This window comes from Melopsittacus undulatus, chromosome 1, assembly GCF_012275295.1.
Source record: "Melopsittacus undulatus isolate bMelUnd1 chromosome 1, bMelUnd1.mat.Z, whole genome shotgun sequence".
Lineage (NCBI taxonomy): Eukaryota > Metazoa > Chordata > Aves > Psittaciformes > Psittaculidae > Melopsittacus > Melopsittacus undulatus.
Genome location: NC_047527.1, coordinates 127,470,543 through 127,488,979, shown reverse-complemented (window position 1 = coordinate 127,488,979; position 18,437 = coordinate 127,470,543). Strand labels below are relative to the sequence as shown.

Here is an 18,437-nt window from a genome sequence, read left to right as displayed (position 1 = left end):
TATCTGCTCTACAAGCTTTCTCAGATTGACTTCAGCCTGTGGGCAGGGTCCCTACCTTATAACAGTGACACAGAATCTTTGTTATTAGTGTCTTCAGACTGAAATTCACAGTTTAACTCTGGCCAGTGTCCTGAGCAGTCTGGGTTCTACAGTGGCTTGGCTCACTCTATTTACTGATCTTCCAATAATTTCAAATGCAAACTTTCCAAATATGTTTTCTTATCATTGATGAAAGAGTGACAGATAGAAAAACAGTCTCACAGAGCCATGCATTTGCAGGTCACCGTGAAAACAAACACCATAGATTATTTTTTCCCCACTTACTACATGCTTGAGACAGATTTGACTGTTTAATTGGTACAATATTGATTTTAATAATTTTTTCTTCATAAAAATATTATGATTAACAGCTAAAAGACTTTTCAATATTCCTCTGCATATTTAATACTACTAAAATTACCTTCATCCTACCAAATATATACTGCTATTAAATGATATCTAGTTAGCTTTGGCAAGGTAATTTTCCATGAACTTCTGTTCTTGCTGCTTTGATTAAAATGAACTAATATTGCCAGAAGCAATTCCTTATTTTGCTTGAGACCAGTATGAGGTTGAAATACCCGTAGACATTTGGGTCCTCACATTTATCCTTTTTAACTATTCACAAGAATTTTTGCATAGTTCTCTCGAACCTCCCTAGTTCTCCAAAACATACTAAAAATCCTCACTAAGTGTGCAGACAGGTTCTCTGCCAAATGTATTAAAATTCCTCCATGCAAATTATTCAGGTCTACTGATTTTAAAAATGTCTAGTTTTATTAGCTGCTATTTAACGTTCTCCTGTGCTACTACTGAAATAGAGCTTCATCATAATCATCTGATATGAATACATCACTTGACTTTTTCCCAAAATAGAGAAGAAAAGTATTTGAGAGCTTTTTCAAAAAACTTTATTACAAAAAGTCCTAGTAATTTCCATTTAATAATGGAGCAAGGCAATTGTTCGGATTTTCCGCTAATAATATAACTTTAAAATGTCTTCATATTGTCCTTATCTTTGTTTTCTCTTTATAACCTTTGGCTTTCTTTAAATGCTCTCTAATTCCCAGCTTCTAAATTACATTAATTGCTACATTTTCCCCTGATCCTCCCTTTTGTTTTAGTTTTTTAGTACCTGCCTTCACGTTCAAAGTAATTTATTATTTTCAACAAAAGTGTAGGAGGTTTTTCTTTGAGTGTGGCTTTTTTGAGCTACCCTTTGCAGTGCTTTAACAGACTGAAGTTGTCAATCAATTTTTCCCTTTAATACTTTCTCCAAGTAAGTGGTTCACATTCACTGTCAAAACTTTAAAAGCTGACTGTCTTATATCAACAAATAGAAATACTGGATTTTGATTAATTTGCTCATAACAAATATAATCAAGCTGTAGCTATGTGCGCATAACCGATTAATTTTTAATTCTCTGATTTTCTGTGGTATCAAAGTGTAGTATAGAATTTCTCCGTGCTGGATGCAGTTAGGGATATCGTCATTTTAATTTGTTTAATGTAGTTGATGCTTTATTATGAACACTGAGGTTTCCAGCTCTTGTTAATATTATTCCATAAGCATTTTTTTTCCATGTTAAGATATTTCATGACGTGTACGGAAGAAATGCAGACTTTTAAATTTATTGTTTAAATGTGACAGCAAAAAGAATATTTCGGATGAGGCATAAAAAGTGAGATACAAAATGTCAGTCTGATACAACTACAACTTGAATTATTTCTTCATAATAGAGTGTGATTTTAAAAATATTGACACAGTTACTGAGAGGTGTGAAAGATTTAAAGTACAGAAGCCATTTGGGGTTTTTTAGTAGGAGTAAAGTGTGAACCTGGAGTCACAGTGTTCTCTCGTAGCCTGTGTTTATTTACAGTATCATATGCAGATTGCTCACTTCAATGCTTTCAGCAGAAATACATAACATACCAAAAATGCAGCTACAATTACAGCAAATTATAAAATTCTGAAAATTGGGTCTGAATTTTAAGTCTCTTTGAAGTCAGTAGCACTCAAACAGTTAGACTTCCAGCAGTTTTCTTCACAAAATGCTGTTCCATATTATAATGATTTAACTTGCCACTAGCTTCCTGGTAAAGTTCACTGACTGGACCATAACTCCCAATTACCTCACCCTGATTTAATTTCATTCTTTAAGAGGGTGAAAGCTATTAAAAGTAATATTAAATAAGAATGCTTTCAGGGAATGTACCTCCTAATTCTTTGTACAAAATTCCCTAGAAACATTTTTAAAGAGGAATAATGCATTTCTATTTGTGTCTCAAAAAAATTGTTCATTCCTGAACTGAATGCCTACAATATACACTTCTAATTTTAGGTATATTATATATTATAATGATCCAGTTTCATTTCTTTTACCTTTTAGCTTGTGTATTTAGATGAAAAGCTCTCCTATTCAGTGCACAGCACTTGTGGCGAAAAGACCAAGATCTCCATAGCGAGCCTGTTGAAATATTACTAATAATTCAACTGGTCACTATCTAAAATTAATTGGTGAGGTTACAAGTATTTTATCAGCAAGAATGTAATATATTACCAGTTTTCAGTGATTTTATGCCAGTATCTTTTGAACATATAATACTGACTTACGTATATGACAGTTCAGAAAGGAAACATCAAACATATTTGGAGAATACAATCAGTATTAAATGGATTAACAATAGATTTGGCTTCAATACAGTAAATCCAGAGAGACTCTGTAAGCACAGGAACTAGCTACATTTTCTACACAGATGTATTTCCTACTATTTAATATTTATAAAACACATGAATTGAATTTGTTATTGGTATTCTATACCATGAGGAGAGTCAGGAAAAAATCCAAATAACCATGCATGAGCGTAAAGCTAAATATGTAAAAATAGCATATTGTGCCAATCAAACAAGTATTCACAGCAAAATGGCTATTGGGGACATTCACATGAGCAGAAACACTTGATTTGGGAGAGGCCAAGGTTGACTGGGCCAAGTCTAAAAACAAGATAGGCTAAAACACCCTATCACTGCTATAGAATAGTCCTTGAAGCTACGTATCTGGGAAACTGGACTTTCTCTGCTCATGCTCTTTCTGATCAGCCTTGTCTTTTTCTGGCAGTTTTTGCCAGCAATTAGATTCACTGGAAACATAAAAGAGAAAATGATTACTGGAGTTGTGCTGAACAAGCGGAGCGTTATCTTTCTTCTTGCTCTGTTTGCCCATGTGCACAATGAAAGGAAGCTGGTGGAGGTCCTGGTCCAGGAAAGGAATTAGGGTCTTTATCATCAGACAATAAGTTGAGCAAATTGCAGACCACAAACTACTTCTTTTCAGAGTACTGCTGAAGGACTCATGGCTGAACTCAGTGCCTTAGAGTTACTAGGAGGAAGTACAGGGAGGTTGTAAAGATGAGTAGCCAGAAAATGAGGGATGCTTGTGCGAGTTTTGCTGTCAAGCAATAATCAAAGAATGCAAGAAAAAACATCTAAAATTCTAGAGCCCTGAGGTTCTGGTCATTTGAAGTTGTTTCAAAAAGTATAATAATCCAGTGTACTTTTTACTCCGAAGCCTTCGGTTGTTCACATAATAATTTTCCAAAGGAGAGCACAGTTGATGAAAGATAGTGATAATATATATGCATTATCCAATATATATAAAGAAGCTGGCAATCTATGTCTTCTGGGACTAGTTGCTTAACAGTGGTTCCATTCGATATAAATAAATGAAAGAGGATTTTTAAAGCAAGGAGTTAAAGAACAAAGAGACCTTGACAAACAGTGAAATAAAATCTTTCTGCCCTTTGCTATCATACAACCCTTCCTTGGATTCTGATTCAAGGGCTACAGGAGAGAGGTTTTAATGTTATATCCTGTAAAGTTAAAGATCGTAAAGCAGAATATTGACATGCTGACTGAATCCCTCTGAGCTTTTAAGCTGGTATTTGGAAACTTGGAAGGAGTCCAGATTTTTGCTAACTTCATTTTCAATCCAAAATAATCTGGAAATAATACCTGTAATGTATACCCGTAATAAGGACACAAACTGGTGGAAATATATCAGCTTAGTCTCTCCTACCAGCAAGATGAACTTTACCTTAATATGATCATCTCGCAAACACTTTCAAATGGCAAATGGTTTGACTGTCATTTAAAGGATTTTTTTTTCTATATAATAATTTGATGCATACACAGAAAGAGAACTGAAAAAGATGAAGCAGAAATCTAATCCACCAAAAATCTTTATGGTTAAACTGTTTCCCTAATAATCCCTCAATCTATAAACACCTCAGTAAGATAACTAGAGAAAATTGTTTGACATTCTTATAGACTGAGTACCTCTGAAGCTGCTGCAAAGCTGGTCTACTAACACCAGTTAACTGGCTGCGTAAGGTACCGGGGAATCATGAGTACTGCTCAGTTTTCTGGACTAAAGAGGCTTTCTTCTTTTCCCTACCCCTACCTTGAAGATCAAATTTTCCACACAAATTGGAATGGTGTGGTACTTTTTCCCTCTGCTATTCCATATCCCTGATATGTGTGGGGAACTGCCACTAATGCCAAAGGGATGCTTGGCTCGTGCTCTCCGGACAGCTACTTCAGAAATGCTGTTAGATTAAATAGCGAGGGACAGCAGCATTTTAGTTGTGATCCATCAGGCGGATCTGAGAGAAGCCGTTTGCCCTGAGAGAGGATAGACTTTCGAGACATATGGTGCTATAATGGGGGGGTGGGGATTTTTCAATTCCAATCCACCCATTCCGGATGAGAGAGACTGAGCTAATACCCTCGTGTATGGTGCATTGCATCTAGCTACGGAAGTAGCGTTAGGGTGGAATTTATGGACTCTCTAAATTGTTTGCCAGGAAATGTTTACTAGCTATGCACAATAAACGACTGTGAAAGCGTATTCCTGTGTTTAATATGATATGGTTATTTCCTTATATTTGGGTCATATTATTATGATACCAATAAAGGAAACTAAAAAAAAAAAAAGAAAAAAGAAAACAAAACAAACAAGCAATGTATGTTCATATTTATGGGACTTCATTTGGCAAAGTCTGACTGACTACAAATTGTACAGGGTATACTTATTGCATGCACCCCTGGATACACGCCATGCCTGCCATATTAGAAATTGAATTAATGGCTTATTTTTAGAGCAAAATATGCTCATCATCAACTTAAGGTACATTTTAAAAAAAGCCTCATTACCACAGCTGCAGGGGGCCATACATAATGAAATTACTGTACATGTATACAGAAGCACTACCCACCTACTTTCCAAAATGGGCACACAGCTTTACCATTTAGAAATTAAACAGGCAGTTTTGGATCACAGTCTGGAATCTCAGAATTTTGCTCAGGGATGTGGAGTATTCTTCCTCACAGCTCACTGTCATACCAGGGACTACTATACAGTTTTATAGGGTGTGTTAGATTAGATACATTCCCAAACATTTTATTCTGCTAGGAAGCGAAGTCAGAACTTTGGTAATCTGTGCAAAGAGCTTTTTCTGCTCCTTCATTTGCTTTAATGTGAGGCTTTCATTTTTGTACAATGCACCTAAGAACTCTCCTTATTATTAAAAGAAAGCAGGGACTAACCTAATTTATTTTAATCGTACATTAAGGGTTGTGAGCCTGGAGGTATGCTCGTATTTTTGCATGGTTGAACACCCTCTTTTAGTGTATGCATATGTCTGTTTATACATCCAACACGCTGTTTATGATAGGGTTTTTGAAGTTTAGTATCTTTGCAGCTACGGGGTTTCTCGGTTTTTACTTATATTTTCTGCAAATAAGAATAACTACAACAGAGAGGCATAATTTCGCCCTTGCTTGCGGTGAACATAACAGAGCAGATTAACTGATAGAAGTGAATGAAAGAAAATCTAAAATTAGACATCTTTGCTTCTATAGTAGATCACTTACTACTTCTGGTGCAATCAAAATTTGAAATGCATTAGTAAAATATTTTATCCACCAGGTCTCTTTTATACATGTTTGCAATTTTCAGTGGCTTTTTTTTTTGTAACCACAAGTAAGAGTATTTATGTTTAGCTGCACTTTTAAAATTGCTATTACAGTCGAACAATGAAGTTAATCCTACGAGATCGATGGGGAAAAGACTCAGCAGTTCTCAAGGTCAAGTCTGAAGACAGTTCATGTTGTAAAACATTTAAAGGACGAACTGTACTTCTAAAATGTTTTCCAAGTTTCTACTAAGCTGATCGCAGTAGTAAAAGTATATGAAGAATACATTATTTGTAATGCTACCGAAGGTAAAAAGCAGTTGTGAGAAAGAGGCCCTATGACTACCTTGGTGACAGCAAAACTTGTTTCTACAAATGGGAATTTGCATATTTGGATGCATTATGAATGCATGATTCATACCTTGGGATATTAATTTTCATTCAAACTTGATTGTTTCAAATCAAAGAGCTTTAGATAAGATATTTTTTTTATATTGTAAGTATCTATCTCAGATTAATCCTGCCTACAGCTGATGAGATAAAAAATCCAAAATGCTTCCAAAACAGTTTACCTGGACAGTATCTGTTTTATTAGTTATAATCAGAATTGCATTGGGTATCATGAAGGAAAATGCACGGCTTTCAGTGTAACATAGCCAAAAAGCTGACATGTCTCGTGCCTTTCTCTTCCATTAGAGACATGCTATGCCTCCAGATGCTGCAGTCTGGATTTAGGGGCATATAATGCTCTTGCACAAATAAGAGTTGCATATGTTATGAGTTAATTCCATTTTGTTGTGTTCTCTTGCACATGGTGTTTTGAAACAGTTAAATGGAAAATATTTTTAGTTTACCATCTTGTATTGAAATATACTTGGATTATTAAATAAAATCTAAATCCCTAAGTGATATGTTGTACAGCTGAAATGCACAAACGTGTAAAGTTCATGGACAAAATGTCTATGAGGGAATTGCACAAATCCAGACAGTGTCCCCATGTGCTGTATTTTGTATTTGTCTCAGCTCGCTGAAAAGTACGCCAAACAATACACCTCTTCTTTGCTGCACAGCTGAGCTCCACCAAGCCCACAGTGCTAGGCACTTTCCAGTTGGAAAAGAAAGGATAGGACTGAATGGGCTCCAAACTTTTATTGTGGGCATCAAAGAAGAAGGGAAGGTGGATCCTGAGTGATTTGGTGCTCCAAACTCCAGTCTGTATTATAATTCAATGATGTGACAGTTCCTCAGATAGTCCCTTACTGGAATAGTTTATTGAACCCACTACAAGACCTATCTGTGCATTGTATCAAAGAACATGCAAATCTGATGCCTAATGAAGACGGAAGTCTTGGAAAAGTTAATTTCAAGAAGTAGCACAATATATTCACATTTCATTAATAAAGATACATGCTGTTTTGGGGAAGTAAAACAAAAAAAGTTTATGCAAATGTGTGTTTGGAAGGTGTCAGTCTCCTTACGGTATGCCACTTGGACCCTTCTTCATGATAGTTAGAACTAGTCTCTTTTTTAATGTCAGTTCTGTAATTGATGCCAGCAAACTTAACCTGGTATTGTACACCAGAATCTTTGAGACAGATAGGATTTTGTCTTTTGGTGATGTTGCTTGGCATGCATGTTTTAGGGAAATCTAGCCTGCTTTTTTTTTTTTCCTTTTCTCATTCTTTCACAAGCCGAATTATCTGCATCTAAAACCTCCACTTTAATATAAAATGATCACGACAAACAATTGTTAAGTTTTATTTAATTTCTCCCATCCAGTATCTGTTAGCATTATCTGAAATTAGGCTTTGATGGACATGATGAAGTCATGCATAAAAAAGTACATGTATTTTTTATCTCTTTGTTTCCTACAGCTATTATTAATTAAGGTTCCAATCCTGCAAATGCTTCTAGTCAAGCAAATCGCCATGAATGCAAACAGGACTCTGTAAAAACACAGGAGTACTCCCATGTGAAACTGGCAAAATGAATAGAGCCTGAGCTCTTCAGGGCAGTGAATATCCTTCTGTTCCGAACACTAGCTAGTTACGGGTTTCTGCTCCAAGTCTAGAGCTCATCACACTATAAATCATAAGCAAACACACCTGCAAAGTAAATGACATAATCCCAGCAGCTATTAAAACCTAAGTATTTTGTAGTTAGTTATTCCTGGTGCATAGATATATGTATATGTCTTTTTCTCCCTTCAAAGCAGAGAAAATTAGACATGACTAGGAGCAGACACTGTGAGTAGTATTTTATTCATTAATGTGTAAGAGATGATGATCAGTGACTTTATCACTCTCCCAACTTCCCCTGATGGAGGCAGAATTATGAAATATGCCCCCTGCTGCTGGACCTGCAAGGGCCTGGAAATGTCAGCTAGGGGACAATAAATATTTCAGGTCATTGCCTGAAAGGGGGGTTTAATTCTATTTTGCTCTTTGTATATAAGCATACCGCATATTTACCCAGTAAACGGGTGTAAGTCATAGCATGAAACATTTGATGCACAAAGATTTTAATCATCTTGTATTTGTTATTCTGGGTGACTAAAATCTGATGTATAATCAGTAAAATATTAACTGTGCAGCATGGTGAGAAGAAAGCATTGTTAAAAATGCTTGATTCTGAAAATATGCTTTGCCATTCTTCTGTGCACAACTGTATCTGCATTTTCAATGGGGGCTCTGCTAAAATGTCATTCAAATACATACACAGATCAAAATCCACAATGCAAATTGTATTAAATAATAAAATTCTTAATACGTAAAAATAGAAGCCTCTTTTTTTTTTCTCTCTCTGTGATTAGTAATTTTAATAGGAGAATGGACTGGGTGTAGTGTCTAACTGTCAAGTTCTGCAGAAAACAAAATGGAAAACATATTTTTCAGGCATCATTGACTTGCTTGCACATGCACTTTGAATACATTTTTAAATACAAATGAAAGATAAGTATTAATAAAGTACCATACAAGGCTCATCATAACTGTTTTTTAGCTCAGCATTCTTAAGAGGAGATAATACTAGAAAGAATAAAACAATCGTTAAATTGCAATATAACATGCAGATTGGGAAACAAATAGCATTGTGTAAGATGGTTCATTCTGCAAATAAATTATCAATTTAAAATAAATACACACCAAAGCTCTGAAGACAAGTTTGGGCTGTCCAGGGCTTTTGGGTATCTAATGTGGAATGCCAGTTTCCCATAGTTTGAACTGTTAAAAACATTCCTGAAAAATCATCGTAGTTCAGGTGTGAAGCCTAAGTGCATTACTCATTTTAATATTTCATTGGTTTATTTAAATTAAATAGGAAGCATAAGATATTTTACTGGTTAGAGTGGGCTGGCAATTCAAGTAACTTTTAATGATGTAATGCAAACTTGTAAATCATTTTCAGTGAGGGCCTCATAGGTCAGCATAACTTTTCTGTAATGTACCAAATTGCTGGCATAGCTTTAAAATTTGTAATACTTGGAGATCATGAAAATTAGAACAGAATCCATATGTATATGGGAGAAGTAGCTGAAAATACGGATCCAGGCTTAAAATTTTTATAGATGTGTTGTAATCTTTAAAGCAAAAATTGTGCCTGATAAGTGTTAAACCATGGCACATGTAAACATTAAAAAGGGTGAAATGGAAGTACATCACAGAAATACAACGTTAAAGTTATGTAGTACATGTGGTGGGAGTGACATTTCTCACAAAAAAAGTGGGTTTGATGGCAAAGCATAGTGAAGATACTGGTATACCTTAGGTTTAGGAATGGTACATGTGATTGCCATCACTCTTAAATAGTCAGGGATTCAGTATTTTTGCCAAGTCAGTCAACAGATTATTCATTTTCTGTGCAAGGATTTTCAGTTAAGGCACTCAAGCACCTTTGAAACGATACATAATCCCCAAGCTTTATTATTGCTTGTATCAGTAGGTTTCCATTGCAGCACAGGTATCAAGAGAAACAAATTATATTGTTTCTGTGGGAGTTAAACAGGCAGAAATTAAGGGGGGGAAAAAAAGACTGAAAATAATCATACATCTGTTGTGAATCTGGATTGACTCGAAGGTTAAATAATGATGCCTGCCTTCACCAAATTGCCATGGAAAAATATGAACTGATCATAATTACAGTAGAATAAAACCTCGTCCTCTTGCTTTGGTAGGCTCTTGAGTACAATAAAATCTTTGGCTAAAATAAACTGAATTCATATTTGTAAGCTTTCTCATTGACAGTAAGGAGAATACTCTTTAAAAAATGGCGTAAACTGCCATCTTTTTGCTGACTTCAATGAAGTTACGACAATTTATACCACTCAAAATGTGGTCCCCAAGTATTTCTCTTTGTTTGATTTTACCGTAATATGCATGTTGCAGATATGCAAACTACACACTAGAAATAACTGCTCAAGAATCCTACTTACATTCTGAAAAATATTCAGGAAGATGCTTCTTTCAGCCTCCAGTGTAAAAAAAATGAGCAGGCTACAAAAGTCCTGAAGAGCAGGAACTGCACACTGGTTCATTCAGGTCAATTTTATATGATATCTTTCCCCATAAATCCTAAGCTCAAAAAATAAAAACTACCACCAAAAAAGGAAAGCATAAAGTGAATGCAAATACTAACCCATACATGAAAATATAAATGATGTTCCAAACTGTGTTGGCTCCAGATGGTTTTATGAGTTAAACCGTTTACTGTTTTCATATATTTAAAACATTCTATTTTTTCACTTGATGTTATAAGCTTTGGGCAAACTTGCTGGCATTGATTTAAGTTATGCTTTTGTACCACATGTAGGTCAAACGCACATTTTGAAGAGATAGAATACAAACAAGAATTCAATCGTTAATATTGAGAGGTACTAACTGCTTACACTTTCTTCAGTAATTATTTCCCTGGGAAGCTTTGCTCTGAAGCTTTCTTAAGCTGAAAAGTTACAAATTTTTACAAACGATGGTATCATTGAGCCATAGTTGCTCGATAATTCTGCACAGAAACTTTCTGAATCGTTTCAGTAGGCTTTTGAAGATGTTTATTCGCTTTAATGTTAGTTGCCTATATTTGCATTTTCCTTCTATAGTTTCAAATGAAAGCATAAAGCTCTACAGAGATCTGTATTTCCAGTTTTTGTGTGCTTGAAACCTCTTATTAAGGAACCAGTAAGAACACTTGATGTAGGACTTGTGTACTCACTAGGGGACTCAGGAGCCCAAGGAAGCCCAGTACCGAATATTCACACTTGATTACAGAGCTAATGGCAGACTTAACCGTGCCATTATAATTTTGTTATCGCCTTATTCTACTTTTTTATTTCTTCTTCACCTTTTGGAGCCTCTCCTACCTCTCCCTAAAAAGTGCTATTTGGCTCCATCTCTTATTTCTCTTGGAAACCTAATCTTTTCTCCCTCCCCCTCGCACCCTCTCACTTTCTTCATTGTGCTTCACTTATTTCACTTTTTTATTTTTTTATCGTGTGTGAGAAATCCTGTGCGGCCATCCCCTAGAATAAAAAAAAAAAAAAAGAAAAAAAAAGAAAAGAAAAGAAGTGGGGGAAAGCTTTTATTTTACACCTTTTACATCGGTTTGGGTTTGGGACTTCCCCGGCCCCTTCGGAGCTGTGGCGGTGTCAGGGCTTAAGCGGCAGCGGCCTTTGCAGGAGAGCTCCTGGCATTCCTGCCCCCCACCCCGACCCCGGCCCCCGACCCCACGACGCCGTCTGGCCCCCGCGGGCTGGCAGCAGCAGGTTGGACCTCTGCGGAGGAGAGCGGTGCAATGCGGTGCGGTGGGTAGCGGAGCAGCCGCCGGGGGGTGCCGCGCAGCCGCTCCCCGCGCTCTCACCTGGGGCCGCCCGGCCCGGCCCGGCCCCGCCGCCCGCCCCTGTAGCTCTCGGACCTCTGCCGCTGCCGGCGGGGAGCCGGGACAGGGGCTGCAGCGGCCTCGCAGCTCCCGCTCCATGCACTGCTGCTTGCCAGGGACCCTCAGAGCCCCGCAAGTCAGCGAACCCACGAGGTTCAGCCCCGGAGCTTTCTTTGTGCTCCTCTCTTCTAATATTAGAGCACATATTGAAACGATAAACACAATGAAAAGCACAGAATATTTCATCAGTGGTGTAACTGTATATTTCCTTTATTCTGAAGAAATATCAAGTTTTGAACAGTGCACAGAGGCAGCAACTTCTGCTTTGGCCACCGCTCACGTTTTAAAGGCCGCGTTGCTATACGTAAATCTAAAGACAATTTTTAAAAAAGCATTAGATGTCAGAAAAGGGGGGAAAATCTTACCGTCCACAGACTGCTGCAGGTTCCAGCCCAGCCTGAAACTGCAGGGAAAAGTGGAGCAGCTGCTGAACAAAAGTTTTACTTTTTTTTTTTTTTTTAGAAAGTCTGCAAAACTAATTTCCCACAAAATAGGAGTCAATTTCCGTTTAAGAAACTAGCTCTTGCAAATCTCATACAATTGCTGATTTTTTCCAATAGCAATTGAAATTCACTTCATCTTTCGCACATGGACCCAAGAATTTAGACTGAAATTGCAGGAGTGCAGTGGTCCTCCTTTCTTTTTTTTCTGTTTTCTCTTTTTCCCCCTATTTTTTTTTTAATTTTAGCGCAGTAAGTGCGTTACCCTCATTCAAATCAGCCGCCTTCGTGGCTACTGTGAATTCCACCCCACGCGTGTTAAAAAAGCAAACCAAAAAAGCCATGCCGGGCTCCCTAGGTTGTCCCTTGTGAGCCGCTAGAGCCCTCAACGAAGAAAATGAAAATACAAGGAATAAAACTTAGAGGAGTTGTCGTTTTGAACGGGCATGGTGCAAGAAGGGACACTTGACCTTTCCCGGCTTGATGCGGCCGCCCGTGAGCGCCGGTGGTGCCGCGGCAGTGTGGGCGCGGGAGCTGGCACACCTCGGTGGAGGCCAGGGCAGCGGCGCGCTCACCCCACGGATGGGCTGTGAGTACGGGTGGAGGGTCAATGCCCTGCACGCTGCAAGGGACCCGCAAGGCCGCGCTGCGCCCTCCCACCTGAGCTCACAGGTGAGGAGCTGCCCGCGCCCTCTAGCCCCTGAGATGAACAGAGGCCGCGGTGGTCCCCGCACCCAGGCCTGCCGCCCCGGAGGACACCCCGCGGGTGTCGCTTCAGGTCTTTATGGCGCTCCCCTGCCCCAGCTTCTCTGAGGGGGGTGGCACCCCGGGAGTCCCCTCCAGCCCCGACGGGGCGGTGATGGCCCCGCGGGCGCCGCTCGACTTGTAGGGGGGGCACCGCCGCCACCCGCCCTCCATCTCGTCCCCCCTTCGGAGGTCCGCGCGGGGGGAGGGAAGAGAAGGTGGGCGGCGGCCTGGGGCAGCCCCGCCGGGTTACGCGGCGGGAGGCGTGCTTCCCGCGGCCCGCCCGCGGGCAGGGAGAGCCTGGCTGCGCCCCCACGGAGCCGGCCCCCCCCTTCAGATTCCCCCTTCCCCACCCCACCCCCCCCGGTGCTGCGGCGCCCGGGGCGCGGGCGAGCAGCGCTGCCGCCCGCTGACGGAGCGGCTCGGCGCGGGGACGGCGCTGGCGTTTTGGAGGGAGTTTGCATGTGGTCAGTGCTGTGTTGCTGAGCCAGCCCCCAGCTCACATTACACACTACTGTATTTATAACCTCTCGGAGCTGTTTCCCCCGTCAAGCAGTTCTCTGGGACCACCTTCTATTGGCTTCAACCTCTCCCACTTCTTGACATCTGAGCAGCTCTGAGAAAGGCTCATCTAGGTCCGAGTGTTTATGCAGCGGAGACTGGCCACTAGGGCTAAAGACCTGGATTATCTGAGCTCAGCTGCCTGCTGCAGAGTCTGTCGTTGCCGTTTTGGAAAAAAAAAATCCCAACCCTGATCTGTTTACAGTGAAAGTTGACAAAGGGTGGTGAAGTTGGATCTTTCCTAAACTCTCCTGCGTGGAACCTGAGACTTGCATGCCATGGATCACACACTCTTTGGCTGCCTGCGCAGCCCCCATGCCACTGCGCAGAGCTTGCACCCTTTCTCCCAGTCTTCTCTTGCCCTGCATGGAAGATCTGACCACATGTCCTACCCTGATCTGTCTTCTTCTTCTTCCTCTTGCATAATAGCGGGATACCCCAATGAGGAGGGCATGTTTGCCAGCCAGCATCATAGGGGGCACCACCACCATCACCACCACCACCATCACCACCACCAGCAACAGCAGCACCAGGCTTTGCAGACGAACTGGCACATTCCTCAGATGTCGTCTCCTCCCGCCGCGGCCAGGCACAGCCTCTGCCTTCAGCCCGACTCAGGAGGACCCCCGGAGCTGGGCAGCAGCCCCCCCGTCCTGTGTTCAAACTCTTCCAGCCTGGGCACTAACACCCCCACGGGGGCCGCGTGTGCGCCGGGGGACTATGGCAGGCAGGCTCTGTCCCCAGTGGAAACAGAGAAGAGGTCCGGCAAAAGGAAAAGCGACAGTTCAGGTAACGGATCATGCTTTACCCTGCGGGGAGGGAGGAGGGTGCCGGGGGGAGCTGCGATGCCGGGATCCGGCTCCCTCAGCAGCGGCCAGGCTCGGCGGGCCCTGGTGCGCCTGCCGCCGCCGCCGCGGCGCTCTCGCCGCCCGCTGACAGTCGGCTGCCGGGTGGCTCAAACGTGCTCCCGGGATCTCCATCCCTAAAGCCAGCCTTAGTAGGGTTACGGGGCAGCGAAAGGGCACTAAAAAGGGAAAATCCAGCACATGATAGAGCATGAAATCAAGGTGGCGGTGTGTGCGCGAGAGAGTTTCCTACAGCTGAGGAGAAAAACTTTTGCAGTTCTGGTGAGGATTTTAGCATCTGGTCCCGCGACCCCCTCCCCCCTGCCCGACACGCTACCGCTGCTCCAAAATTCGGGATATAGCGCGCTCTTTCCCGCCCGCCCCTCGCTGCGGAGCCGAGTGCTGCTCCCAGGCGATGCCCAGCACCAGAGCTCGGCCTTGGACGTGGGGCTTGGAGAGATGCCGGAGCCTCGCTGCCCCTCAAGGTCTGCGTGCGCTGCAGAGAATCCCAGAACGCGTGGAAGGGGCAACATTACAGGGCTGGAAAGCAAACTGGTGAATGGGAGGCTGAGTAAGCTGCTTCACTTCAGCTTGCTCGTGGCGGGGGCGGAGGGAAGGTACTGTCTAACTCCTAAAATCACTGCAATTCTTACTTAAAAGGCGAGCACAAAAACCATAGACCCACAGTCATTCCAGGGCGACGATTCGGCATCACTGAGCGTGCAGAAAGACTTGACATAATCTTCGTTTTTAAATCAGCAAAGCCTGTCAAAGTCCCACTCTGGCAAAAGGCACTCAGTGAAGGCAGCGCGACTGATGGCACTTCTGTCAGGGCATGCATGAAGTGAGGAGTCATCAAAAATATACCTAGACAGGCAGGAGGCACTTGAAAAAGAGAGGGCTCAAGAGCTTGAAAACTCAAGAGCAGGCGTAGCTAATTGTTTGTTATCGAGGAAGAGAAAGTGAAAGGCTTTTCCAGATATGTATGAAGTTCACAACTGAAACCGTGACCTCTTTCACTGTAAATGTTGAGCTTGGTAAAGTCGTAAGCAACGGAAGCTGTTTTGAAAAATAACTTTCAAAGATACCATAATTTTCTTAATTGTCTGCTACATTAACAAGCACAGAGTAATTCAGAATGGGTTTAACAGAATTTTATATCACGCAGCTTGTGTACAGGCTGAAAACTGTCGCAGGATTAAAACCCATATTAAGTTAAAACACTGATGGCAAAATGTATTGTTGCATCTTCACTACATTTTATGAGATAAAGGAAATCTCTGATTTCGTGAGATGTATGAGCAATACTAAAATTTCCCAGTTACTAATAGGAAAAAAACTGGATGACTGTCGGTGTTGGGATTTATTGTGTTTGTCAGTCTATTTAAAGCTGAAGGAAAAAAGGAAATCAGTCCCTTTCACTGTCAGGGAACTATCTGTGTCGCTTTCTGGTTATTTCATTTGCAATGCAAACTCAAGAAACACTAGTGGGGAATGTTCCAACTTCCCCTGGAGTGACTGGAGCCTTCCACTGGATTTAGTGGATCAGGGCTGAAGTCTTTAGCCATGGTTACACTTATCTTGCATAGTACTCCAAACCTCACTTTCTAAGACTTTTTGAAGATCAAGGCAGGTAACTATTTCCTCCTCCCTTCCCCTAAGGAAAAAGCATTATGGCTGTTCATACAATTATGGATCTCTCAAACTGAAAATAAGAGTCTTTTAACAGCAACAGGGTAGCTGCTGTATCTTTGGGTTTTATTCAGGAAAAGCTTGAGTTTTGGACTGAACATTTGGACTGACCCCACCCCTTTATTAATCCTGACCTCTGGTGCTTGATATTTAATGCTTTTCTAATGTATGACAGCAAGAACTACTTTTAAGTGGCTGCATTTCTATATTTGTCATCCATAATTGCCTCTTATTTGATTAAAAAATCATCCCCTTTATTTCTCATCAATCTGTGTTTTTTAAACAACTAACTGTACTTAAAGAATTAAGTACTGAAAGAATTTTCTCCATGCCTTCCCTACTTTTTGGAGACTTATCATATTTGGAACTACTTCAATAGGCATTTGTATAAAATCCTAATAGTAAATAACTAAGAAGTGAAGAGAGACTGTTTAAGTTTCAGTGCCAGCATTCTGAGAGAATTATTAATGCTCTTGCTTATTTACAGATATATTTCCTCTTCTTAAGCATATCACTTAAAGCCACAGATTGTTCAGTGTTTTCCCGAGCACTGAATCTGTTCTGCATTTTGGAGCTGAATTAACCTTATGCTGTCCCTTTCCCACACCACTCGGCTTTTATTTCTCAGTGTTTAAGTTCAGGAGCATTGATTATTAAAGCTGAGTTTATAGATAGTTTAAAGACAGTAAAACATGAACACGCCTTGTATCATTTGTCTCCCAAATTAGTAACTGTTGCTTAGACTTATAGATACTCTGAAAACTCACCAGCAGATATATCCCGTTTTACTTACTTGTTCTGATAGCAGGAGTGTAATATTTGTAAATTATCACGAAAAATTAAGAGAGTGGGCAAAAATTAGGACAATGGACCATGTGCTTGTCCCTGTGCTTGCTCTTTTTTCCTTGGAATTAACATTCTGCAGGGGAATGGGACGATAGAAATATTTTGCGCTACACTCAGTTATACTTCTGTCTCGGGATTGAGAAAGCGAGGTGAAATGTGCCTTCATGGTAATTTTCTAAACTGCCTGACTGACTGCTTTCTTCTGCCCTAACCCAGGTTTTGAGGAGTTTGGGAAGTTCCCTTTGAAGATACTGAATAGGCTGCTACAGAACAGGGTGAAATTGTCAGCTGTTCTTGTTGTAAAGAACTGGGAAATGCTGCTTACTTTGTCATCGACTCCTGCATGATACAGCTGTCAGTGACTCCAGGTTCTGTAGTTGCTCTCCCATTATCTTCAGAACATTCCTTTCAACCTGCGTAGGCCCAGAAGAGGGTCAGCAAACTAGGCTGTGAGTTGAGAAGTGATGCGCACAAATCTTTAGATGTTAACGTTTTGCGGTGGAATAATGGCATCTGCATCCTTGCCTTTGTAACTCAGCTTGGCGTATGTCAAGGATGTAGGAGTAAAAGACGATATTAAATTTGAGGAGAGGTTCCAAATAAAATTACTTATTTTAAAGTGCACTAATAGTCAGAATTATCTGTGTGCTAATGAGGTGTGGATGAAAACCATGCTGAGTGTATAAAAAAAAGTTATTGGAGTGCTTTGTTGCTTTGAGGTACAAGTTGTTCTATATGGAATATTTTGGATTTTTCTAATGCCTCCCCTTTTCATTACTCGCCTGTGGTTTTTTTGAGGCCATTCTATTTCTGTTTTCTTATAGAGTAGGTTTTGATTCTCAGACAATGCAGGATTCATCAAATGCACAATTACTACTGTGATTGCCTAAGTTGGCTTACTCAGGTCCAAGATTCCTCTAAACTTCAGCCAGGACAAAAGCGGATTAATGCATGTATAGAAAGTATAATCTTGGTTTACTGAGAAGTACAAAGAGAAAGTGAATCTGGTAGTCTTAAGGAAGCCTAAAATGCTATGGTGAAAAGAATATCTGCACTATGCTGAAGAGACCAGGGGAGGCTGAGTACCATTGGAGGAGTTCTAAGCACTTCAGCTCTTAAAACATTTCATTGCGATAGCTAAATATATGTTATAATTAAATTTGATTCCAGTTAAAGCCTAATGGAATTCAACACATGCTCCAGGCCTAAGAAGCCTTTTTTTTTTTTTTTTTTTTTTTAGTTTGACATGGGAAAATGTTTTTATGTGGCACAGATTTCCAAGGCAAGGCTTGCAGGTAGTAACATCTATTCATAATTTTGACTACATTTACAATGGTATCATACAGAAACACTGCTGTTAAACCTACAAAAA

General features: G+C 40.6%; 1 protein-coding gene across 1 annotated transcript in view; it reads left to right on the top strand.

The window, feature by feature from the left end:
* Nucleotides 1-13,593: 13,593 nt before the first annotated feature.
* The window catches only part of MEOX2 (mesenchyme homeobox 2), a 53,440-nt gene continuing 48,596 nt past the window's right edge, over nucleotides 13,594-18,437 (top strand). The window contains exon 1 of the mRNA XM_005152880.3: nucleotides 13,594-14,471. Within this exon, the coding sequence (XP_005152937.1) occupies nucleotides 13,961-14,471 (511 nt within the window). The 5' untranslated portion in view covers nucleotides 13,594-13,960. The remainder of the gene's footprint in view (nucleotides 14,472-18,437) is intronic.